At 33.8% G+C, this 27,307-nt stretch overlaps 3 protein-coding genes across 3 annotated transcripts; 2 read left to right on the plus strand and 1 right to left on the minus strand.

Annotated features, from left to right (window-relative positions):
• Positions 1–961: 961 nt before the first annotated feature.
• On the minus strand, positions 962–3,490 carry LOC121265643 (LIM domain-containing protein PLIM2b-like). Its single transcript, XM_041169358.1, has 5 exons — positions 2,931–3,490; positions 2,533–2,632; positions 2,380–2,408; positions 1,990–2,079; positions 962–1,531 (listed from the first exon to the last, which is right to left on the minus strand). The coding sequence occupies exons 1-5, from the start codon at positions 3,063–3,065 to the stop codon at positions 1,265–1,267; spliced, it is 621 nt and encodes a 206-aa protein (XP_041025292.1). The 5' UTR covers positions 3,066–3,490; the 3' UTR covers positions 962–1,264.
• A 2,212-nt stretch (positions 3,491–5,702) lies between these two features.
• Positions 5,703–15,299, plus strand: LOC121252829 (DEAD-box ATP-dependent RNA helicase 8-like). Its single transcript, XM_041152656.1, has 11 exons — positions 5,703–5,897; positions 6,337–6,706; positions 7,795–7,855; positions 9,702–9,936; positions 10,193–10,431; positions 10,692–10,943; positions 11,243–11,423; positions 12,958–13,046; positions 13,119–13,192; positions 13,293–13,408; positions 14,971–15,299. Exons 2-10 carry the CDS (start codon positions 6,414–6,416, stop codon positions 13,369–13,371), a joined length of 1,503 nt encoding a protein of 500 aa, XP_041008590.1. The 5' UTR covers positions 5,703–5,897; positions 6,337–6,413; the 3' UTR covers positions 13,372–13,408; positions 14,971–15,299.
• Positions 15,300–23,274: 7,975 nt separating this feature from the next.
• Positions 23,275–26,997, plus strand: LOC121239332 (transcription factor MYB17). The gene is made up of 3 exons (XM_041136561.1): positions 23,275–23,929; positions 25,510–25,639; positions 26,049–26,997. The coding sequence occupies exons 1-3, from the start codon at positions 23,794–23,796 to the stop codon at positions 26,731–26,733; spliced, it is 951 nt and encodes a 316-aa protein (XP_040992495.1). The 5' UTR covers positions 23,275–23,793; the 3' UTR covers positions 26,734–26,997.
• The last annotated feature ends 310 nt before the right edge of the window (positions 26,998–27,307 follow it).

Consider the following 27,307-nt stretch of genomic DNA (forward strand, 5'->3'; position numbering starts at 1 on the left):
TGCTTGGCTACAAACCTGAGATATTAATAAAGCTGCAAACTCAAAATTCCAATGGATCAACATTTCAAAATTACAAAGCTGAAGGAACACCTCTTATTAATCCTAGCATTTTTAGAAGGTTGATTGGTAGGTTATTGTATCTCACAATAACTTGACTAGATATTTGCTTTGCTGTTCAGTTGTTAAGTCAATTTATGGAACATCCCACTTCATCACATCTAGCAGCAGCGCATAAAATCTTGAGATACATCAAAACAGCCCCTACTCAAGTCATTCTCCTCACTTCTTCATCTCAGCTTCAACTCAAGGCATATCGTGACTGAGATTGGGCTTTTTGCCTAGACTCTCGTCGATCTACTATAGGCTATTGTGTCTTCTTGGGCCACTCTATTATCTCTTGGAAAAAAAATAAACTATTGTTTCCAGATCTTCAGCAGAAGCCAAATATAGATCAATGACTGCAACTTGTTCAAAACTTACTTGGCTTCGATACCTCCTTACGGACCTTGGCAAATCTCATCCCCAACCTGCACTTCTCTTTTGTGATAGTTAGGCAGCTCTACATATTGCTGCAAATCCAGTCTTTTATGAGCGAACAAAACACATTGAACTTAATTGTTACTTCATTCGAGACAAAATTCAAGAAGGAAGCATCACAACAACTCATGTCTCTTCTCAAACATACTTGGATGGTACATTTACTAAAGCTTTACCATTCTATCTTCTGCAATCACACTTATCTAAGATGGGAATAATAATCTCCATTCTTTATCTTGCAGGGGTGTTAATAGATACGGGCCAAAGCTACTAGTCGTTTATTATTTATTTGCTTCATTTGTTATTTACTTTTATTCCATATTAGCTGGCACAAGGCCATAGGTTCAATTAGTTAGTCTGTTAGCATTCTTTCTGTATATATAATCATTTTGGTCTGTATTGCGTTGTACAAAAAACTCCTCAATGAGAATGGCAGATTCTTTTTGCCTCCATTAACTTGCTCTCTGCTTTTTATTTTGCTTAACTGCAAGGTTTTTTTTTTACCTTACATAATTCTCCAACAAAAATCAATTGAAAAAAGTACATAATAAATACATTGCCCCCGCGTGCTTGTTACTTTAAAAACAAGATCAATAACTTCAAAAGAATCTGTGAACAAATTTGATATGAAGTTCAATAGTGTGAGAGGCTATGCACCCAACAAAAGAAAGCGAAAGAAAGAAAGAAAGAAAAATTGCTTTTGTGTGTTGTCCTTGAAGTGCCTTCTCTAGGATTGCTCTTGTGTGTTGTCCTCTGGTTCGGGCTCCGCCTTTGGGTCAGAGTCTACTGCTTCTGGAGGTGGCTGATCATTCTTCTTGTGAGTAGCAGACTCCAGGACATGGTGGTAGTTTCCTTTCTCCATGAAGAGCTGAGCGAAATGGTGCTTGCAGTAGAGAACTCCATCAAGGGCAGCATATGAAGAATGTGTAAGATTGCACCCGCCACGAGCACACCTAAAGCATGTCTTATGGTAACATTCTCCTTCTAATGTCACCTGTAAGGTAAAAAAAACAAAGGAAAACAAGGTTAATTTTGCTTAAGGAAACATGCAATAACCATTTCAACATTCATGGCTGTCAGCTACTCAAGTTATATTCAATAACTAATTTTCTTTTTATTGATAAAAGGGTAGAAGGGATAACCAAATGTTACCATAGTAGCAACCTATCTTCTAAAAATTGAATATAAAGGGTTTCATTACATTTATTTTCAATTTTAACTTTATATTTTTAAAATTTCTAATAATGTTTATTGCAATCAATATTTCTTTATTTTCACATTATGATGTGATTTATTCGTGAATTTTAAAAATTTAGACCCGAAAAATTGTAAAAGAATGTGGTGGATAAAATTAAAAGCATGAAACATTTTAAACCATATATAGCTAGGTTGATGACTTCAAACTCCATCCAAAACATGTAAAAAAACCAACATAACCTTGTAGCAACCAACCTTTTCAAGAGGATACACCGTTTTGGAGCAAGTGGCACATTTGTCTTGGGTTCCACAGAACATGGAAGAGAGCTTGCTTGGAGCCCTAGTCTGTCAAAGATATAAAATTTTATTATTTTATTTTTAATTACAAAAAAAAAAAAATTGATAAATTTGAAGCGGCCTGGATTTGGATGTCCCAATTTATAATAATAATAAGAAATGATATGTGCAATCCTAAAGTATGTATGTCTAGTGCACCTTATTTGAGAAATATGGGTAAGTTTGTGATCTACATGAAAAAATTATTCTTTTAATAATAGATTCTATTATTTTAAAAGGAAATGCACGTGGCTTGCACCATACAACTCTATCTAATATTATTCAATAATAATAAATAATAAATATTACCAGCTCGCCTTGCTTCTCAGAAGATTTTGCTGCACCGATTTTATAGCAAAATTCAACATATTGTTAGAATCCATGAGAAAAAATAAAATAAAATAAACCCATATAAAAAAAATTTGTAAACAATCAAAAAAAGGCTTGAAAGCAAGATCTTACCTGTTTGAAAATTCTTGCTGAAATTGCCAGATTCCTTGAAAAGTTGCTCGAAATGAGGCTTGCAGTACAGGACTCCATCCATGGAAGAGTAGCTACTCATCTGTAAATAATTAATTATAGCTAATCAAATTATAGATTAACGGCTTTACCAAAAAAGAAAAAAACAACAAAAAATAAATGCTTCTCAAAAAGGATGGAAATTGGAACAATCCAAATTTTCAAGATGAAATTTGGGTCACTACAAAAAAAAACAACATTTGTAACGGATTATTTGTAAAAATAATGACTATTTACGATGAAAACACTCTTTTTAGAAAAAATAATCATTTTCGCAGAAAATAACTAATTACAATAAGCAATTTTCTTGTAGTTAATAAAAAAAAAGAGATCATACGTACCGATAGAAATCCTTTGCAGTGGCTGCATTTGAAGCAGGACTTATGGTAAGGTAATCCTTCAAGAGACATCATGTCAACCACATAGACAGTCTTGTCACAAACCTTGCATTTATCTAAAGTTCCTGTGAATGCCATTTTCTTTCCCTTATTTTTTTTCTCAACAAGACTTGAAACCTAGGCTGCTCTTGAAGTTGAATCCGAAATCTTATGTTTTTCTTTGGTTCAGATTGTCTGAGGATCAAAGAGAAGCTCAGGAAGAGGAAGCATGAACAGAGCTTGGAAACTCTACCTCAGACAAATGGGATTGAACAAAGTCTTGGATTTGCTTAAACCACACTTATTTATATCAATTTATGATGGATGGATATGCTAAATAGCTGTAAATGGTGGAGAAATGATTGGAGATCCCACTATTACGAAGTAATTAAAGATGGAAAACTAATGCTGTAATTAGGAAGAATCTGTATGAATTGGGAGTGAAACCAGGTTGTTTGCTGGCTCTGACCTTTTCAATCATCGTTAAAACCCAACTGTTTTTTGCTATGTTTTGGTGTCTTGGTGGTTATGTCGGTTAAACATATATACTTTTTTCTTTTGCTTGTCAAATATATGGATGGATGGTCCTAACTCTAAAGCATGTGAGTCCATCTAGACCGTTCATCAAAGGTTTTAAATTTGATATTGATCATGTCTTTGCTTGATTTGAGGCTCGAAGTAACATCTTTTTTAGCAATGTTATTTGAAAAAATCTATTCATATCTTATGATATGGTATTAGATGATAAATTTACAAGTGAAATGTAATAAATAATTTTCAATTACCTGATGCTACATCATATGATGATGGAAGGATGATGAAAATTAGAATGATAAGTAGTATTATTCATGTTATTTTCTATCTTAATCATTGTCATCCTCGTCACACATGGTGATATGACATATTTCAAGTGACTCATTTTATCTACTATTTCAATAGAATTTTAAGATCTTGCTATAATGTGGAATATTTTCATAGACATCTTAGATGCATCAATAGAATTTTAAGAAAAGCAAGGAAATGTTGTTGGAAACCCCAATAAAAGTGGTATTTTCTGTGGTTCTCAATTGTCGAAAAACAAGTACTAGTTGAATAAGCACATCGCTATTTTCAATATATATGTATTGGCTGTTGCTACTCGGCCTTGTATAAGTTTGTTCCTTCAAAGTACAATTGTCGAAAATATTTGATTAAAAAATCAGATAGAAAAAGTTGTATAAAAATATTTTAAAATTAAAAAATTAATTTTTGTTTTGAAATTTTAAAAAGTAATATTTTTTGTGTTTTATTTAAAATATTTTAAAAAAATTATAATTAGAAAATGATTAGATAAAAAAATTAAAAATTAAAAATAAAAACATTTTATGTTTAAGTGTTGTTTGAGAATAAAATATCTAAAATTTTTTGAGAATAATTGTATTGTCAAACGAATTCTTAAGCTTATTAGGATAAGAAAATGAGCTTTTATTATAAAAATATACATTTCTTATTTTCAAAAAATATTTCATTAATATTTTAAAAAAGAATCTCAAATTGACACATGCACAATCTTTGATTTGTTCATGTAGGCCTAGTTTAGATGGTGAATTGAGATGAGATGAGATAAAAATTAAAAGTTGAATAAAATATTATTAAAAATTTTAGAATTCGAAAAAGATTAATAATTTATTATATTTTGTTAAAAAATTTTAAAAAAATATAATAATTATATGAAATGAAATAAAATAATTTTAAATTATTATCTAAACCAGGCCGTAACGGTGAATGGTAAAAAAATTAACGCAACCTCCTCTCTCTAAAATTATCAAACCACAACTTCCGATCGGTTATCGATGGACAAAAAAAGAAAAAGAAAAAAGTACATGGTCCTAAATCTAAATAATGCAAACGACGTGAGAACAAAATTTCCAATTATACTTTTGGTTAATTGCAAAATCATTATTTTCATATTTTTACAAATTGAGGCTTAGGACTCGTTTGGGCATTTGTAGTATATTCGAATTCTTTGAATAATAATAAAATAATTTAAATTAAAATAATTTATTTAATTTTAAAAAATAGAGAGAAAAAGTTGGGAAAGAAAAGAGAAATAGTTTAATATTATTTTTGGAAAAGAAGAGATAAATAATTTAATATTATTTTTATTTTGAAGTTTAAAAAAGTTATATTAATATTTATGTTTTGTTTTAAAGTTTGTAAAAAATATAATGATTTGGTATAAAAATTAAAAATTAAAAATTAAAAAATATTTTATATTAGAGTGATATTTAAAAAATAAAAATAAAAAAATTAATCTTCAACTAACGGAAAGATTGTCACGTAGCATACTAATGCTATTTGGTAAAAAAATTAAAAATTAAAAATTAAAAATTAAAAATTTAAAAATATTTTATATTTAAATGATATTTAAAAAAAATTAAAAAAATTAATCTTCAACAAATGGAAAGATTGTCACGTAGCATCCGCATGCCTCGCCGACTAATAAATAACTGACACGTGGCATACTATTCTCAAGCAGTAACGTCCCAACAGTTTTCAATGAAGAGATTGCAAGTTCTGTAAAGTTGAGAAATAATTGTGCGAAAGTCGAAAATCTAAACTCAAATTATAGAAACATGAAAACCTTAACTGCTAATTTTATAATTAAAGTCTATAATTTCTTATTGTTTAAACTTTAAACCAAAATAGAGCATGGAAAAAGCTTGAATGCAAAAACAAGTAAAGGTGGGGGCCATTGAGCAAATTCAGAGTGTCTCATTTGCGATGATGCCCTAGGATGCTCCATTAGGCGTCAGTTGCTCCGTTCCTTTGGTGTTTCCACAACCAGCTAGAGCTTCCCAATTACGTTATGTCATCTTCCAAACCCCCCCCATCCATTTCTCTGGATTAGCTTTACGAGTATATTCCGTCCACTAATTTCCGATCTTCCAGGTCTGTACAAAAAAAGAAAAAGAAAGATCGACTCTCTGTTTTTGTTCTTAATTTTCCTGCTTTTTTTGTTTTTTGTTTTTTCTAATTCTCCATCTCATGGTTCTGGATTAGACCCTCATTTTCTTCCGGTTCTTGGTTCTTACGCTTTTACGTCTCCGCCGATTTCTGACCGTATTAACTTGCTCTAATTTACGATCTTGCCACCGAGAAACCCTAGTTTTTGTTTTGTTTTTTTGAAGATTTATTCTTTGTTGCATCGACTGCAAAATTCTTACATTTGGTTCTGTTTTGAATTTGAGATTCAGTAGCCTTGAGAAACCGCAGGCTTTGGAAATATTTTGTCTACGTGGGTTATTTTTTTTTTCAATTTCATCAAGCGATTGCTAGTATTTCTAGAACGCCCACGGTGTGTACTCTAATTTACGATCTCTACTCCTAGGAAATCCTATCGTCGTAGTCTCCCGTCCAACAAGCCCTAGTTTTCGACCTTTTGGGTGGGGTTTGAACCGGTGTGCGATGAACAACAATAGGGGTAGGTATCCGCCGGGAATCGGCGCTGGCCGAGGCGGAGGCATGAATCTGAACCCGGCGTTCCAGTCGAGGGTCCCGCAGCAACATTACGTGCAGAGGAGCTTGGTGCAGCAGCAGAACCACCACCAGCAACAGCAGCACCAGTACCAGCAACAACAGCAGCAGTATCATCAGCAACAGCAACAGCAACAGTGGCTTAGGAGAGGCCAGTTGGGTGGTGCCGATTCAATTGTCGACGAGGTCGAGAAAACTGTGCAGTCCGAGGCCGTCGACTCAAGGTGCTGTTTGCTTTTGATGTATTGTATACGTATGCATGTTTTTGTGTATCCTGTTGTACTATCAAGTTTGAGCTTCCATGTTGAAGACTACAGAGAGAAACGTGTTGAAGACCAAAGACTGTGCTGTCCGAGTCTTTATATATACTAAATTCTTTACAATAAGAGCCTCTGTATAGGGTGGGTAATTTGGCAGGTAGACATCGTAGAAGCCTTGGATGTTATATTTGTACCTGTTTTCATTGGCTAAAAGTGGTATTCCCCAATAATGTTCTAATAGCTCGCATGTATTCCATCTTCATTTAATGTATGTGGTTTTGTCACACCTAAGCATGTTTTACTGTTGTTTGCGCCAACTCTTATTGCTCTGTTATCTCAAATGTGAGGGAATTGGATCTAGTTGGATGAGTAATGTGAGGGAATTGAATCTAGTTGGATGAGTAGGTGCAACTTGTACAAGGGCCATCCTTATTTTGGAATAATTCTGCTTATTTGTCTTAGTATTTCTTATAAGTGGAAAAATGAGACTTCGCAAGAGTAATCTTCAATACAATTACGTAGTAGCCATTTGAGTCGTAGATAACTGTTACAAAATTTCCTTTTGTGTGACACAGTAGCCAATTATGATAAAGATATGACACTATCTATAAAGCAGGTTTTGTAGTAACAATTTCCTCATTTGTAGGTCTATTTTGTTTATAGTATGCTCGAGGTGTTGTGAGCCTAGGATCACCACGTTTCTCTCTTTAGACAAAGTTGATTGGATACTGTGTTTCTTAGAGGATAAGGAAGTTCATACCATCAAGATATGTCCCAGGATATTTATGCATTTCCTTATCTTCCACATTGTTCTTGATTTTGCAAAATAATCATGCAAAGATTAGTACCAATATGGAATTTGTGTTGGAGATTAATTGATAATTGATAATTGAAACTGATTTCTTGCTTTGGTTCCATAATGTTGTTGTTGATTTTCAAAATGTGGGCTAAATCATTTTGGTTGCTTTTCTGTAAATTGTGTATCCTTATGGTATTTAGTTACTTAAAATGTGAGCTCGTATTGATTTTTTTTGTCCAATTTTCATGTCTAGTTCACAAGACTGGAAGGCAAGGCTAAAGATACCTCCGCCTGATACACGCTATAGAACTGAGGTACGGTGGTGAATGCGCTTGCAACGAATGATAAAACTCTTAAATAGTTGCCAATGCTTTCTTAGACAACTTTTAAACGCTTGAATTACATGCATTGTGTTCTTAATTGTAGGACTGTTCATTCATTATTCGGACTTACCTGGGATCTATATATCTGGATTCATTTGAGCGGTTATCTGGTTTGGATTAATCTGTACTGGATAACAACATTCACTACCCGCCCTATCCAGGCCGGATAGCGGATAGTTTTTTCTAAAGAAAAACTTAATAGATAATAAAAATACATATATATATATAAATAATTAGATGTATTTTTTGACATCCTATCAAAAAAATAATTAGAAGTAAGAATTGGGAAAAAAAAAATTCCAGCCATGAAGGTTGTCCCTTGTGGGTGGCCTTGGACGACCACCTATTTGGGCAGCCCCTCATGGGTCATCGCTAGATGGCACTCGGTGGCCACCCCTTGGGCAGCCCTGGTCCTATCTTGGGTGTTTTTTAATCAAATTTTGTTATTTTTGAAATATTTTTTCTATTTATGATTAAAAAAAGCACAAAAGACCTATAAAAGAGCCCATAAAATCACTAAAAATATACTTTTAAAAAGGCCCTAAAAAGGCTGATAAAATAAGCCTGAGAGATGGGTGGATTAAAAAATCCAGTTACAACCCAAATAATGCGGATTTCTGGGTGTCTATTCCTGGATATGGGCGGATATTGGCCCAGGAAAAATCCGGATAAGCCAGGCAGATATCCGCCAACATCTTGCAAACGCAGATGTGGATCATGTTTTTGCTGGCTACCTACATCTACATCTGGGTGAACAGCCCAACAGATATTTGCTTCTAACTGTCGTGTTCATTCTTTTCTTCCCTTTATTTTTGGGAGGGAATGCGTTGTTTGTGCATGGGCAAATGGAATTTGAAATCAATTCTGTGGGGGAGATTGATTACCGTGTAGAACAGTAATTTGAAGGCATCCTAATTTCTCTATAAACTGAATAAAACACCCGTCAAGTTTATGAGGTTCTCCACCAGAGCTCTCTAGTGTATGTTTTATCAACTCTTGGATAACTTGCCCGGTTGGTGAAGTAGCTTGGCGGAGCATATCCTGGTACTAACCCAACTTCACTTGCCTTCTTTATGCTTTTAAAGATCCTTATAGTGAAGTAACAAACTAGGTTTCTATTATTAGATCCGCTGGATGGTTGAAATTTATTCTGTAAAAGTGAACCATCTTTTTGTGGTGTTTCCCTGTTTGATGTTGTTTTAGTTAATTATCTGTAGTTTTCTTTTGTACAATAAATGTATTTGGTAATGAGGACATTAACTGCCTTGTGTGAAGAAATAGGGAAGGTTTTTACCCTGCTGTGTTTTATGTGTGAGGCTTGGCAACATGTTTGTAATGCATATAGTTTTTTTTTTTTTTTTTTAATTGTTTTCTTCAATACACATGCAAAAGGGAGTAATCACGTGCTAATTCGATAAATGTGAGAGCTTAAATAATATGATTTCTTTACAGGCATAAAAGTGAATATATGCCTGCTCATTGTATTGATTCCCAAGATTCAAATAATTTCAGTCATATCTTCTGCCCTGAAGAAAAAGTAGCAGTGCTCGAATCTTGGAAAAAAAAGGCTATGAACATTGTTTATTGTTAAAGTAATTTTGATATGCTTATTTTTATTGCAAGTGTTTGGCAACAAGGTATTTTAAATGTTACTATTTGTGGGGTTGAACATGTTTGTTATTAATGTGTTTGGAATCTACCTATAAAAAAATGTGTTTGGAATCTACTTTATAATCTATAAATTAGTCCTGAGATGGTCGTTAATGTTTACATTCAGGATGTGACAGCAACTAAGGGAAATGAGTTTGAAGACTACTTTTTGAAGCGTGAGTTGCTTATGGGAATATATGAGAAGGGGTTTGAAAGACCATCTCCTATTCAGGAAGAAAGTATTCCTATTGCTTTAACTGGGAGTGATATTCTTGCTAGAGCAAAAAATGGAACTGGGAAAACAGCTGCATTTTGCATTCCTGCATTGGAAAAAATTGATCAAGATAACAATGCTATCCAAGGTTTGGTCATCAGCATTTGAATACTTCTACTTACATTTGATTGGTAGTTTTGCTCAAATGATGTCTATGGTAGTTATTCAAGACTATACTATGTTTTCTATGAAAAAGGGGATGATAAATAGACGCTTTTATTCACTATTGTTGTTCTAGAAAAGGAGGTATTATGTAGTTCAGTACATAGCTTTTAGGCATTTGACATTCATTTTGATGCTTGTTTATCTTCATTTTGTGTATTGACTTGATTATTTTTATGCAGTTGTTATACTCGTTCCAACCCGAGAGTTGGCTCTTCAAACATCACAAGTCTGTAAAGAACTTGGGAAGCATTTGAATATCCAAGTTATGGCTACAACGGGTGGTACTAGCTTAAAGGATGATATCATGCGCTTATATCAACCAGTTCATTTACTAGTTGGAACTCCTGGAAGAATCTTAGATCTTGCTAAAAAAGGTGTTTGCATTTTGAAAGACTGTTCTATGCTTGTTATGGATGAGGTAAATGCTTAAAATTTTAGGTTTGTTAGCACTTTCAATGTTTATGAATTTTCAAATAACTCAGATTCTGCCAGCTATCTCCTTTTCACCTGTAACTATCATTCATGGTGGACATTTACTCATAAAAAAATTATGGGTGACACTGTATGATTGAGTGGTGAAATTTCTAATATGCTGCTTATTTGATTCTTATTTTACATGCGATTTGGTTCGTTTAAATGTCATGAACTGCAAAAATCTGAAATGTCTGAATCTCCTAGGCTGATAAGCTTCTGTCTCCGGAATTTCAACCATCGATAGAGCAGCTAATTCGATTTCTGCCTGCAAACCGTCAAATATTGATGTTTTCAGCTACATTTCCTGTTACAGTCAAGGACTTTAAAGACAGATATCTTCAAAAGTCATATATTATTAACCTTATGGATGAGCTTACTCTGAAGGGTATCACACAGTTTTATGCTTTTGTTGAAGAAAGACAGAAAGTCCACTGCCTAAATACCCTTTTCTCCAAGGTTTGTTTTAATATGAGCTATTTATGCATGTATTATTTATTTCCTTCTATTTATTATAATAATTTGGTGGTTCTCATTAGAGGAACTTAGATCTCTTTTTAGTAGAACTTTATTTCTATGGGCCATAGCTGTAGATTTTAATGGCCTCGGTGTTCATGACTTTCTTGTTTCCATTTCTTCTTCCTAGATAGGTGTTACCTCTTGTATACCATCTTGTATACTTGGGCTATGCCTATTCTTATTAATACAATCTTTTACTTGTAAAAAAATAATAATAATTTGGCGGTTCTCTTTTCCAGCTGCAAATAAACCAATCAATCATCTTCTGCAACTCAGTGAATCGGGTTGAACTATTGGCCAAGAAAATTACTGAACTTGGTTATTCGTGTTTTTATATTCATGCAAAGATGCTGCAAGACCATCGGAACAGAGTATTTCATGATTTCCGCAATGGTGCATGCAGGAATCTGGTTTGCACTGGTATGTTACTTCCATGAATTTGTCATGCAGCTGATTTAGTTATCAAACCACCCCCGAGTGTTGGTAAAAGTGTGCTTAAGCGCAAAGTTTTAAAAGCCTAGGCCAAAGTGCTTCATATACCAAAAGTGCACTTTTTGTGTGAGCTTAAAGAGCATAATATCACGCATTTGTAACGTTTTTAGAAAAAATGATAAATTCAGTTCAAGACCCAGAAAATGAGGTAATAAAATATTCATAAGTATTCATTTGATATTGAAGATCATTTACCAATGGCGTCACGTGTCATGTGTGATGTATATTCTATGAACCCAATATGATAGTCTAAGGCCTGGTTTGGATGGTGAGTTAAGATGGTTTATGAATGGTAGTGAGATATTTGAGTTGAGATGAGATGAGCTAGAAATGGTTTGAGTTAAAATGTTTTATGGGGTTTTGGGAAAAGAGAGAAAAAGTTAAATAAAAATATTATAAAGTTAAAATATTGTTAGAATATAATTTTTAATATTATTTTTGTTTTAGAATTTGAAAATTTTGAATTATTTTGTGTTTTGTTTGGAAGTTTTGGAAAATTGTAATAATTAGATGAAAAAAGTTGAAGATTTGAAATTGAAAAAGTGTTTGTGTTTGTGGTGTTTGGATATTGAGATGAGATTGGATGGAATGAGATTAGATGAGATAGAAGAATCTTTCTATCCAAACCAGGCCTAAGTTGGCTTGCTAGATGGCTTGATATTTGATTGCTCATGTGAGCATAGAAGTCAATACTTGCATTCTTGAACTTTTTGTTCATGGCCTTTTTGGTATATTTTGATTGAACCATGTACTTTAATTTGATTATGGCTATCAAATATTGTAGACGTGTATTTTTAGTGAAGCATGGGAGAGTTATATAAACTATTTTGTTTTAGTTTTATGTTATTAGTTTATTACTTCATTTTTATGTTGTACAATATTGTAGTAAATTGAGTTAGGCTAAATATATTACTGTTTTGCTTTTCAAAGCTCTTTTTATTGTATTTTATAGATTTTTTTTGTTACTATACATATATCTTAAAATTTGTGCTTTACTTCAGTCTGGTTTATACTCTGCGCTTTGCGCCTAGGCTCTAGACGGCATTTGCACCCCCACCCCCCCTACATCTCTGTTTTTTCTGCATCTTTTCCAAGCTTGGTTTGTACAGAGATGGATCTTACACAGGATTAACTGTCTGATATTATATACATAGGTAGTATGTGCATGCATGTGTTTTAGTTGGTGGGGGTTACTTTTTCATTGTACCGTGGAATACACTTATGCTGGAAGGTGATGATATTTGAGTTCTCATGTCAACAATAGGTGTTAGTATTGCATAGTTTATTTATCAGTGTTAAGACAAAACTAATATTGCCATATAATGAACTTCTTACCTGACTATGACCCGTGGCTGTATTTATAACTTCAGAAGGAAATCTACATTTATCATACACATTAAACGAAAAAACCCTCGATTAGCCATTTATTACTTCTTCTGATTTCCCTTTGGTGAAATGGCAGATCTATTTACAAGGGGAATAGACATTCAAGCAGTCAATGTGGTTATTAACTTTGATTTTCCCAAGAACTCAGAAACATATCTGCACAGGGTATGTAAGATGCAGTTGTTGAATGCAGATTTCTCCACGTGTTCTTTGCTTACTGATTTATTTTACATGCAGGTTGGTCGATCTGGAAGGTTTGGGCACCTTGGTTTAGCCGTGAATTTGATCACATATGAGGACCGCTTTAACTTGTATGTATTTTGTCTCTTTCTCTATTATATTTAATCGTAAAGCTATAAACAGCTATTTATTGGTGGCTTCATGATTTATTTTTCATGTTTTCCCCAATAGGTACCGGATTGAGCAAGAACTTGGGACTGAGATAAAGCAAATTCCACCACATATTGATCAGGCAATATACTGTCGGTGACTGCTGGTAGATATCTCTTACCGTGTGGTCAATGATGGTGAGTAAAGCATACAATGGGCTCGCTGATGCACCTGAAATTTTTTTTTAATGCCAAGTGACTAAGTTCATCAAACTGAGTGGTTGAGTGTGTGTGTCTTTTATTCCGATTAAGATATTGAATAAATAGTGTGACAGTTCCTCTCTATCAGCTGTTAAATTGAAAAGTAATGATACGACCTAATCTCAACATAAGTGTGTTTTCTCTCCACTTTCTTCTATCCCCAAACAAACACATAATGGCAAGATATATCATTCCTTATTTCAAATTATCAAAAATTAAATAAAAATTATTTCTTATATCTATTTAGAAATACTGGTGAATCTATATGTTATATGTATGCTTTTTGGACTACTGAATTATGTGCCATAATATAGGCCACTAATGGCTTAAAGCTTAAAACTTGGGCTTAGTTATGAATATAACGATATTTATGCTAGGAAAATGCTAAACATACTACAAGTTTTACTACATACTACAAGTTTTACTACAAAAATGTTACTAACTCCATGTGATTGGTGAGTTGTTGACAGATCTCACTAATATGATAATATCGTTTGACTTACCTATGGATTGGTGAGGGCCATTCTTAAAGCATATTTAGTAAAATTTGTAGTACATATAGCATTCTCGTTATGTGAAGTTGAAGCTCAAAGAAAGTATTCTTAGAATTTCATCATCTAGTGTGTTGGCATATCTTATTTTCTTTGGTTAATCATTGCCCTTAATAAAGATATCCCAGCATTTTCTGTTGCAACTATTGCATGCCTTCTATAATTACACTTTTTTAACGACCTTATGAAGGTTCAAGCCATATGTGGGTCCATATTCCAAAAGCATACTCAAGGTTACAATTGGGGTCTCTTGGGATCATTACAAAGGGCATGAATTTCTTCCTTTCAAGAAATGTGGGATCCCGTTCACCCTTCCTATACACAACCCGGGATATTACAACCTCCTTTAAATCCCCGACGTCCTCGTTGGGCCATTACATCATATGGATATCATGGCTCAAGTCCCATACTTCTAGTTGGGTTTGATGTTAATTTCATTTGTAATGACCCGAAGGCCAAGCCACATTTAGGCTCATAATCTAAAAGGACTAGTCAAGGTTACAAATCGAGTCCCTTGAATCCTTATAAAGGGCATAAACGTCTCCCTCCCAAGTAATGTGTGATCCCATTCACCACCTTCATATACACAATCCAGGGTATTACAACTTTAAACTTCAAAATATAGTAACTTAGTTAATGAGAATGAATTTAATGAAAGGTAAAAGAGCAATTTCCAAAATAAACGTCACATGTACCCCCTTTTATTCTCTCTTATTCATTCTTACTATGATACTATTTTTTCTTCTCACGTACTATGAGAATTATGTTGAATCAAGCCCCCAGAGCTGCTTTATAAAAGAGATTGCTTTGAGTTGCTACTTACACTTTTTGGCATGCATTTTGGTTGGTGGATTGGCTTGCAAATTAGGTTTATTGGAGTGCGATGATCTGAAAATATTTTACCAATTGTTAAGCTGAAAATTAACAGTGTGTTTTTCTCTCTTTAAGGTTGATGCTGTCCAGTTAAGAAGGTTATCTAGCTTAATTATAGAGGACGCATTCTGGAAGTATGTATTGGGGAAAAAGTCCTTTTGTCCAAGTGGAAGGTATTTCCCTTGGATTGCTTTTATTAGTTTCTGGATTTTCAGAGCCCCAGAGGCATGTTTTAGATTGGCTTAGGAAAGAAAAACCCAGATAGATATCTGCTGGGTCCAAGTTCACAGTTGCATTTAGATTTTATTATCAGTCTGGTTTCCTGCTATACCGTGATTCTAGTTTGATCGCCGTTGATGGGTTTGCCTTGCGCAAGAAATCCATTGGCTTCTCTTATTCCGTTTTTTAGTAGTTTTTTTAGAGTGTACTTTTTGCTTGTAGTTTGATTCACATCCAGTTAAAAAATTACTGGATGTATCTTGTTAAAAATTGAGTGGACCAGATCAATTTATTCTCTTTTTTTTAATCACAATTGATCTCTGTTCAATTTTGACAACATACATCCTGTAATTTTTAAGCTCAAGTTGAACTGTTTTTGCATGGCTTTGTTTCTGAGGTTTGCAAATCACTATGCTGTGCAAATGGGAAAAGAGAACTATAAATTGGCTCCCCAGGTAAAACAAACATGGGGGAGAATGTGCTGGCTCCTGGATTTGAATGTATGATGCTTTCCTCCTGGAACATTGATAATTCCATTCATTCTTTATGGAAAAAGGACTTTACTCACATTTCTGCTGGCATTTGGTCTTTCATTTTTCTTGTCTATACACGCATATGACATTAGAATTTCTTATCATTTTTGTTCAGATTTCAAAATTTAGAACAGAAAAAATGTGAGTTTATTACATTCTCTTATCATTTGAATGTATTTGTTCAGATAACATTAATTGGTCGCTCAATATTATTTGAGTTATTTTATATATTACAGGAGAAGGAAAAGTAACAATACACCAAAAGATAAATATTATAGTTACAAAATGAAACTTACAAAGTGACATGTACATTAAATTGTAAAATACGAAATTTACTTTTTTGTATAAATCCACAGAAAAAAAAAAACCTGAACTTGAATATGTAGCAGCTGCCGACAACATAATTGTAGTCTGAAGAAAACATCATCAACACGAAAATAATGCAAGAGCGAATTAAATGTGGGTGGTGGTGGCCTACACTGTGTTTACTGTGTGAGCTCTTTTACAAAAGCGGTGAGATGTCACTTTCAAACCGAGCACTACTCACGCTACATCAAAACGGTGTCAACTATTCGGTTGACCGATTCAAAAATTTCACATTTAAGACGTCGGATTTAGTATTATTTATGTAATATTTTCTTTTTTGTTTTGTAATTATTAGACTTATTTCAATATACATAAAAAAATATTTACCTATCACAATTTTTTTAAAATGTCTATTTAAACATAAATGATTGCATATAAATATGTCGCGTACTGTTCTAATGAGTTATGTGTAATGCTATTCATCATTCTATGAAATGATATTAAATGATTGAAGATTATTTATTATATTTTATTTGTGAACTTATCCTCTAATCTCACATCATAGAATAATGAGAGAATGATGAAAAAATAAATAATAGATTTTTTCATTAGTTATATCGTGACTGATTAGATACAACGTGTAAAGCACTTGTAATGTTGGCTGCGTTTGGATGTTAAACTGAGTTGAGTTGAGATGATAAAATATTGTTAAAATATTATTTTTTAATATTATTATGATTTTAAAAATTGAAAAAATTGAATTGTTTATTATATTTTGTATTGGAATTTAAAAAAGTTGTAATGATGAGTTGAGATAAGTTGAGAGTAGTTTAATAAACAAACGTATCTAAAGAAGTAGACACCGTACTCCAAGGATCATTTTAAAAATATTTCAAGTAACATATGCTAGTTTGAATAGAGTCCATAAACATAAACACAATAAAACCTAAACGTTACCCTAAAATGTTTTGGGAATGAAAATATGTTTATAAATTAGACCTCGTTTAGTTTTACAGATGAGATGATATGAAAGTTGAATAAAATATTATTATAATATATTTTTTAAAAATATTATTCTTGTTTTGAGATTTGAAAAAGTTAAATAGTTTTTTGTATTTTGTTTAGGATTTTGAGAAAGTTGTTATGATTAGATTAGATGAAAATGAGATGGTATTGTTTGTGAAAACAAATCAGAACTAAATGTTTCAGTCTATGATAACTTTTTGAGTAATGCTAGATACACTCTTAAGGTGTAAAAGGTCCACGTACTTCTTTTGAAAAAAAGTGTGGTTTACCATTATTATTATATATATATATATATATTTATGTGGGTTCTAAACTTATCCACTTTTTTCAATGCGTGAGGCTTAGATACCTTGTGACTGCAAATATAATTTTTGCAACTTTTTTACATTTCTATTCCATTCATTAAGAGAATTAAGATTTCTTACAATTTTATGATCTAAACACTTTTTACAATTTGAAAAAATATAGAAATAACTTGTGGACTTCAGTATATATAATATTACATCCATATTATCCACGAGTAGCATTTTGATGTCGTGGGATCTACAAATTATGATAATTACATTGATCAGAAAATTGTAGAGGATGTTCACCCCTTCCACTCCATCTGACATTGGGAAGTTGGTTGCAACAGAGGGAGGAACAAGCCCTTTGTTACCTATTTATAAAGCTTTTTCAATACTATTTCAAAATTGTTTTGCCCACCATCAACACATATGAGCCCTACTTATTGACAGGACCACACTTAGTACAAAATCAGCAAAAACATGATTTAAGAAATTAGCCCTTGTAAATTCTTTCTATACTTTATTAGTTATTATAGAAAGCTTAGTTTCATGTATCTATTTATTTGTTAATTCTTTCATTATAAAAAGTAGTTCCGGAAATAAAAGGTTCATATTTTTGTAAGTTTGACATGGTATCAGCCTAACCATGATCCTTTCTCCATCGCCTACATGGCCTCTTCTTCAAACCCTAACCACCCTCATTCCTCCCTGTATTTCCTCCATCCCTCTGATTCTCCTAGCCTTATACTTGATTTTTGGCCTTCTTACATGGGATAATTTTCCCAAATGGTAGAAACCAATGACCCGTGCCCTCAATGCCAAAAATAAATTAAGTTTTGTTGATAGCACTCTCCCACCACCTGATCCCAACTCCGCCAACTACACCCAAGGGAACCAAACAAAAGACAAGGTCCTTACTTGGCTTCTCAACTCCATTAATCCCTCCATCGCCAATTCCCTTGAATTTCATACTGGCCCAAACCCATTATGGCTTTCTTAGTGCAAACTACTGCGAATAAAACCTTATGGCACCAACGCATAGGTCATCTTTCCCGCTTAATTATTCCTAGTCTTTTAAATAATTCTCGTGTTATTTTTTATTGTGATGTTTGTGCTCGTTCTAAGCACACAAGACTACATTTTCCTTCTCATGCTAATAAAAGTACTTCTATTTTTAATTGCATTTTTTTTTTGTGATATATGGGGTGATTATCATACTTCTTTACTATGTGGTGCTCATTACTTTTTATAATAGTTGATTTTTCACGCACTGCTTAGATCTATCTTATGCGTTATAAATATGAGGCTTATACCCACCTTATGTATTTCTTTGCCTTTATCCAAAATTAGTACACCATGATTAAAATATTTAGAACTGATAATAGACAAGAATTTCGTTCCCACAAATTTCAAACTTATCTCCATGATCACGACATAATTCATGAACGTGCTTATGTTGAAACTCCACAACAAAATGGTGTTGTGGAACGTAAACATTGACAACTCTTGAATGTCGCTTACAGTCTTCGTTTTCAAGCTCACTTACCTTTGAAATTTTAGGATGAATGTGTCCTCACCACTGCCTATCTCATGAACCGTCCACCAAGCCTTATTCTTTAAAATAAATCTCTATTTGAATTTCTCTTCGACACTTCACCCACCTATGATCACATTTGCGTGTTCAGTTGTCTTTGTTATACTTAAACCCTCCATGCTTCCCGTGATAAATTTTTTGCTCGTGCCTCTAAATGTGTATTTCTCAACTATCCTAACACTCATAAAGCATTCAAGTTTTATAATCTCGATACTCAAGCCATCTTCTATTATCGTAATGTCACCTTCCATGAACAACAATTTTCCTTTTAGGAAATTCCTGATCTTACACATACATCCCTCCATGTCCTTTCTCTCCCTGTCCCTAAGCCTATATTGCCATCCCCTTCTACCACTTCTTCCATTAGTACTCCCGACCCACCCCCTCCTTTCATTTCTCGTTTCTCACCTTATCTTTTTGACTGCTCTCACTATTTCTATTGATCATTTCTGCTATTCTACTACTCTTCGCCATTCCCATTGGAGTGAATTTATGTTTGCTGAACTCTGTGCTTTTGAAAACAATTCCACTTGGACTCTTGAGTCACTACCTCCTGGTAAGAAACTCATTGGTTGAAATAGGTATTTAAAAGTAAGCTCAAAGCGGATGGCTCCGTCAAAAGATACAAAACTCGGTTAGTAGCCAAAGGCTATACTCAAGTTGAAGGCCTTAACTACCATGAGACTTTTGCTCTTGTTGCCAAAATGACTATTGTTCAGTATTTGTTAGCTATCGCTGCTACACAACAATGGATCATCCATCAACTTAACATCAGTAATGTCTTCTTACATGGTGATCTTAATGAAGAAGTTTACATGATTCCACCTACTGATTATTGTCCCAAGGGGGAGATCCGTGTTTGTTGTCTCGGCAAATCCCTCTACGGTCTCAAACAAGCATCCTGTAACTGGTTTTTTAAATTAACTATTGTGCTTCTTGCTACAGGTTTTTTACCCACCTATTGTTCTTGTCTATGTTGGTGATATTCTCGGCCCTCTCCAATATTTTTTTGGTCTCGAAGTTGCTCGTTCACCGAAAGACATCTTCCTCAATTAACCAAAATATGCTCTTGATATTTTATCTGATAGTGGACAACTTGATGCCCAGATCGCCCATTTTCCCATAGAACAAAACTTGAAACTCACTAATCATGACGTCACTCTTTTTCCCGATCCTTGTATCTATCGATGGCTTGTTGGACGTCTCATCTACCTGACTATCACACGCCCTGATATTGTATTTGAAATGAACATCCTAAGTCAGTTTATGCATGTTCCTCGTGTTCCTCACATGCAAGCTGTCACTCGTGTTCATTGTTACATCAAAGACGGTTCAGGGCAAGGCATTTTTTTTCCTTCTCCAGTGGTTTACATGTTACTACCTATACCGATTCGGATTGGGCCAGCTATCTCACTACCCGTCGCTCCACCACATGATACTTCATTCAGCTAGGCACGAGCCCCATTCTTGGTGTACAAAAAATAGATGATAGTGGCACGTTCATTTGCTGAAGCTGAATATCGCTCCATGCGAACTCACCTGGTTGAAATAGCTCCTCACTAATCTTGGTGTTCCTCATTCTGAGCCCATCAGCTTACATTGTGACAATCAATTTGCCCTCTACATTATTCACAATCCTGTGTTTTACAAGCGCGCCAAACATATTGAGATTGACTGTCACATTATTCGTGACAAGATCCGGTCAAGCCTCCTTACAGCCGTTCATAACTCCTTCCATTAATAAGTTGCCAACATATTTACCAAAGCATTAGGACAATAACTTTTTCATAATTTTTCATGCAAGTTGGGCATTACGAATCTTCATGTGTCAAGTTGAGGGGAATTATTGACTGGATCACACTTAGCACAATCAGCAAGGATTAATACAAAATAAGCAACACTATAATTTTAGGAATTAGCCATTGTAAATTCTTTCTATACTCTATTAGTTACCATAGAAAATTTAAGTCTTATGTTTCTATTTATTTGTCAATTTTTTCATAATAAAAAGTGGTTCATATTTTTGGAAGTTTGACACTACTGTTGCCGACTACTTGTCCGCTTGAAAATGGCCGCCACCTACTCCTTTTACTACGCCCCGCCCCCTCTCTCTCTCTCTCTCTCTCTCTCTCTCTCTCTCTACTATATATATATATATATATATATATATATATATAGTTTGTGTTGTTCTCTTTTGCTCTAGGAGGCTAGATTTTTCACTTTTTGTCAACAGCCATCTGAAATGCGATACCCATCAGATTCCCAGCCCTCGGAGTCGGATCCAACACACAGTCAAGGGCACCATTCCGGTAGCATGTGGTGCACACGTGCCTCCCTATAGACTTTTAAGTGCAATAAATAACAAAATACTTCTTAAAGATTTAAATTATTTGTGGGGTTGCTCAACACAAATTGAAGCATAAGATAAAATATAAATTATTATATAAAATATTTTTAAAATTTTTAATAAGATGAGATTTTATTTAAAATATTTAAATATAATTTTTATGAATTTAAATTTACAACTTAAAATGAGGCCTCAATGATTGTATCTTGTATTACTCATAAAATTATGAAAACTTTTGAGAATCCTCATAATCCAAACATGTTGTAAGTAACTTAATGCAAAAAAATAAATGATAAATGATATTTATAGTTTTAGAGTGTACAACCTCTGTACTTCCTTTGAAAAAATTAAATAAGTTTAAAGTTCATATAAAAAAATTAATTTTTAATGATAAATTTTATTTTTTTAAAAAGAGAATACGGAAGACTTGCATACTTTAAAATATCTAGTATTATTTCTAATGTATTACTATAAAATTATATAGAAAATAGATATTATGTAGAAAATTACATAAAAATAATTTTATAAATTGATATTACTTATATAATTCGTGAGATTATAGAATTTATTTTATTATAAGATAGATATGATGAATAACATTAAAACATGTTACTCTATAACATTATTTTGATATTAATATTTTTGTGAATCCTTAGCGCTCATCTTTTTCTACAGACAGAAAAAACAGAGTAACATGCGAACATGCATGCAGGGGGTGGGGTATGTGACTTCAGATTGACCACATTTATAACTCATAAGGCACAGCAGAATGGAGTTGCCATCTTACCCTTTCTGTCAATCTCTTTGACGATTCTGCTCCCCACACTCTTCTCCAACGCACAACCCCACCACCATCCAAACGTTCAAACCCAGAAATGCTTCGTTCGCATTCGCGCGTGGTTTAACGTGTCATTCCTTCATTTGTCACGCTCCTTTTCCCGCCTGTTTTTTTGTTTTTTTTCTTATGCTTCTTCACCAGACCAGAGCTTTAACTCTCTCTGTTCTATCAAATCCAAGGACGAGCCACTGCCCATTTTTTTCCTCTCTCTTTTATTTTTGGGCTTAGCATTCTCTTATGCCCGGTTTCTATTTATAAGTCATCTCAACTTATTTTAATTTATCTTATTACTATTTATTATTATTTATCAATTTTAACTCATAAATTTTACTATTATTTATAATTTATCTCATTATTATTTATAACTCATCTCAACTCATCTTCGAATCCAAACGATATCTTAATTTATTTTAACTCATCATTATAATTTTTTTAAATTTTAATATAAATATAATAAATAATTTAACTTTTTTAAATTTTAAAATAATAATAAATTAAAAAATAATATTTTAATAATATTTTATTATCTTAATTCAATTTATTTTAACGTCTAAATAATCTTGCTTGCCTGACCGACATTTTCTCGATTACCGAAATTTTTTATTTTATTTTATTTTTTTTAAGTTCAGAAATATTTAGCTAAACTAAACAAACTCTGTTTGATTCTATTAATGAGAAGGGACGAGAACAGTTTTTTTTTTTTCCTGCTTTTCAATCAATTCAGACCAACTTGATATGATAGCTTGGTGAATAAATCTGAGACTATTTTTTTTGTTAACTTAACATATTTTTTTATAGGTGAGGTATATAATTTATTTTAATTTCTTCTAAAAATATTAAATTTATTTTAATATTTAGATACATTTAAATTTATTTTAAATAAATTACATAATTTATTTTATTTATTAAACTCAATATATAACTCAACACAATAAGCTAAACATTAAAATTCAGGTTTATTTTGATGTCAAAAAGTCACATTTCAGAAAAAGAAAGGTCATTTCGTGGAGTTCCGTACTCTGCCTGTCACTCTCAGAAAAAAATTAATGTCTCTCTTTTTGTTTGAATCTCTTTCTGTCCTCTGTGATAGAATCCACCATTAATGCTTTCACGGTCATCTTCACCTTCACGATATCTGCTCTCTCTCTCTCTCTCTCTCTCTCAGCAATTGAAAACCTCAGAAAATAAAAACAACTTTATTAATTGTCCTGTGGTTTTTCTCTCAATGATGATTCAATTTATCAATGTCTCTGTTCCCAACATTTATTGCAAAAGCCAGCCTAAAACTCGCTGATGATCGTCCTTGCAAGCCCACAACATTATTATATCACTTTCGAATTCCCCTAGATGATAATAAATACCAAATTCTAGCATTTATAGTCACCCCCTCTTTCTATATCTCTTGTCTCTACATTATCTTGCTCTAAAAAAGTTGGTTTTAAGGGGTTTCTTTAGAGCTTAGCGTTTGGACTGTTGGTGTTTTTGGTGTTGTTGTCCAAGCTTAAGGCCTTAAAAGGGTTTCTTCTGTGTGTCCTTTCGTGTTGGTGTTCGGTAATGGGGTTGGCTTACAGAAGTGCAGAACTCTAAAGGGTTTTCTTGGATCTTCTAGTTGTAGTGTTTTATGGCATTCTTATACGTTGTGGGCTTTATCTGAGGTGGCGTTGTCGGGAACTTTGGAGCTTTAAAGTGTTTTCTTTTGACTCCTAGTGTTGGTATTTTGTGGTGGTGGTGAAAAATAGGAGTGAAATATGGGGAGAGCACCCTGCTGTGACAAAAGGGGTTTGAAGAAGGGGCCATGGACTCCCGAGGAGGATGAGATTCTTGTTGAATATATCAAGAAGAATGGTGGACATGGAAGCTGGAGATCTCTCCCTAAGCTTGCAGGTTTGAGCTTTGTCACTCTGCTAGTAATTGGTTAGTTATAGCCTGGTGAAACTTGTTGAAAAGCTTTTCTTTTCTTGCTTTTGGAAGTGGAAGCTGATTTTGCATTTTCGTGTTCTGAAAGCAAGAAAAGTACTTTTTTGAAGTCCCTTTTGCTTTCTCAAGCATGGCCGCACTTTCACCTTGCTAACTTTTTTTCAATTCTTGGGACTTTATTTGAGATCTGACTGCATATCGAACATATAACTGATTCAACTTCTTCAATTTGAAGTTCGACTCTTTAGAACTGGGGATGGACTCAGTATGTGATGGTGGCCAACTGGCCATAGGTTTTAGAAACACGAATAGCTCATGGTTTAATTGTATAGTGTTTACTTTTTTAAATTCTGGAATGATTCGTACCTAATCGATCTGTTTCTTTTTTTTAGCCTCTGATCTATCCGTGTTTCCTCTTGAGCCATGTTTCCTAGTTAATGTTACTTTCTAGATTTTAGGAAAAGTTTATCCCCAATGGACCTATCGATCTGTCCTTTTAAGTTGGTATTGTTGAAAATTGCATGGTTTCAAGCTCATTTTACCAGATGCTCCCCTTTAGGTGGGAATCTCCTTTTAACATTTAAATCCTTTTCCAAAATTCAAAGAGAACCTGTTTTTGCATGAATAGGAAGAAGTGAGATTATGAATCTAAATGTTCTAGGAACATTTTGGTATATTTCACATTTACTTTGAACCTAAATATAGGGTGCAGGAATAAGTTCAAGTTCTCGAGCTTTACATTTAGGGGATGTTTGGAAATAATTGCCATCTCATCCTATCTTATCTCATTTCATTTCCTTCCTAAACATCATTCAAATACAAACACTTTTAAACTAATCATTACAACATTTTCAAATTAATCATTACGAATTTTTCAAACAAAAAATTTTTTCAAATCCCAAAATAAGAATTATACTCTAATAATATTTTAACTTTATAGTATTTTTTATTTAAATTTTTCTCTCATTTCCCAAAATCCAATAAATTCTCAACTCAAATTATCTTACTTCTATTCACAAATTATCTTAGTACTATTTGCCAAATTTTCATTTCATCTCATTCCCCAAGCATCTCCTAAGAGTTGGGGTGGCTTGGAAATTAAACTACCGGTAATGAACAAATTTGCCACAGTTCATTGATAGGTGTAATGCTCAGCTATTTGGTTGCTGATAAAACTAAGGAAAGCAGAAAAATAACAGTTTCAGTTCATTTCTTGTTTTGTTCTGGTTTCTGGGAACTGATAATTTTGTCATACTATTAGGGCCATCTTATGTTTGTCGTTCTTGAACGCCTTCCAATTTTTAATATAAAACAATCACTGTAAATCAAAAACCATTGTATCTAAGTGTAAACTCATCTTTCGATTATATATGTTATGGTGGTTGTTTCTGGAACTGCAAATACATTCTAGTTATGTCACTAATCCTCCTATATGTTTTCTGTATGTGTATGTCACTAGTCAAGGAAGTTTCTCTATGCCGTTCCAAAGTTCTTGGAGCCTTTAACTTCCCTTTTATATAGACTAGCAAGTCTTCTCTTTTGTATAGGTCTTCTTCGCTGCGGGAAGAGTTGCCGGCTTAGGTGGACAAATTATCTTCGACCAGACATCAAACGTGGCCCTTTCACCCAGGAGGAAGAGAAGCTTGTTGTGCAGCTTCATGGCATTCTCGGAAACCGGTACTTTGTTGTACTTCTGTACTTTTCTTCAAAGTATGACCTCTATTGGAATCAATCCTATTGCAACTTCAAAAAAAAAATGTTGTGCAAACCCTCAAGGTACATTATGGAACCCTTGGTGTATTGGCATTGGAGGTAGGTTGCATGCTTATGGTTGATCGGCATGCATTATGAATAATTGAAACTTGGAGTTAGAACAAATAAAAAAATGTGACTGGAAAGAGTCCTCACAACACAATCACAATCATGAATCAAAACGCTCCAATAATAATAAAGTATTCTGCATAGCCCCAGATTGAACATACTGATTGTGTATAAATTTCATTTCCGATTTGGCAAAAAAGAAACTTTTAAACTTCTGCAGCTTTTGTGTGAACTTGTTCCGCATTCCTCTTATGATAAATTTCAGGTGGGCTTCTATTGCCGCTCAATTACCAGGGAGAACTGATAATGAGATAAAAAATTTATGGAACACCCACCTGAAGAAGCGCCTCGTTTGCATGGGCCTTGATCCACAAACACATGAGCCCTTTAACTCCTGCAGTTCAACTATAAAAGCACCTGCATCCCCTACCACTCGCCACATGGCACAATGGGAGAGTGCTAGGCTTGAAGCTGAGGCTCGGCTTTCAAGGGAGTCATCACTCTTCCATCCAAATCCTGTTGGTGGAACTGATTCTGACTATTTTCTTCGCATATGGAACTCAGAAGTTGGAGAATCATTTCGAAAGTTTAGTATGGGGGACAAAACTCTCTGCCAGAGCCCTGTTTCTCAGGCATCTTCATCTACCAAATGTGGATCAATGTCAGCCATCACCACTGAGATGTGCCCCATTTTAGGGGGATCCTCAATTGCAGGAAGCAATCAAAATGAAGATACTGAGTGCAAGAGTTGCAAGTCCTACACTGAAGAGATGATGGCTGCGTCTGATTGCTCAAGCTCCAATGAGTTGGAGGATTCATCCGAAAATGCATTACAGCTGCTGTTGGATTTCCCCATTAACAATGACATGAGCTTTTTGGAGGAAGACATAGATATGTATGCCTTGCCTCCTGCCATGCTGACAGAAAGCTCCTTCATCTGCCACCTCTGAAGCATGCCTTCAAGCTTGGTATTTGAAACCTCTATGGCTGTGCTGTTTCTTCCTGTGTTTAAGCTGTGAAGGAATAGAGAGTAAAGGATGAAAAGTTAAGTTGAAGTATACTTGGTTGGTTTTTTGGCCGAGTGCAGTTAGAAATGGTGCTTCACCATTTACTAGTGCTAGATAGCTCATTAGATCTTTCTTGTACTTATGTAGAAAAGGCCATTTAATATGTTGTGGGGCCATTTAATATCAACTATTTTTTTGTGATGATTTTATTCTGTCCACGCAGCTGTTCTAGTGCATTTTCTCCGAGTTCCTCACTCCTGAACCCTACATAAATCTCTCTTTATTTTTGTTATGGCTCATTTTTGTTATGCAAGTTGAAAGATGTATAAAACCAGGTCCTTTTCTAGATATAAACTCAAACCCAGTTGGTGTTTACATACTGTTTGGTCGCTTTGAAGCTCAGGTAAACCAACCCTGGCTTAGCACCAAGTCCATCTTATTTCAAATTAGTTACAATTGTTGTCTTTCAATTTTTTTGTCACCTTCTAGCATTTCAGTAGGACGCTCTGGCCCAAGC

This window comes from Juglans microcarpa x Juglans regia, chromosome 1D, assembly GCF_004785595.1.
Source record: "Juglans microcarpa x Juglans regia isolate MS1-56 chromosome 1D, Jm3101_v1.0, whole genome shotgun sequence".
Classification (NCBI taxonomy): Eukaryota; Viridiplantae; Streptophyta; class Magnoliopsida; order Fagales; family Juglandaceae; genus Juglans; species Juglans microcarpa x Juglans regia.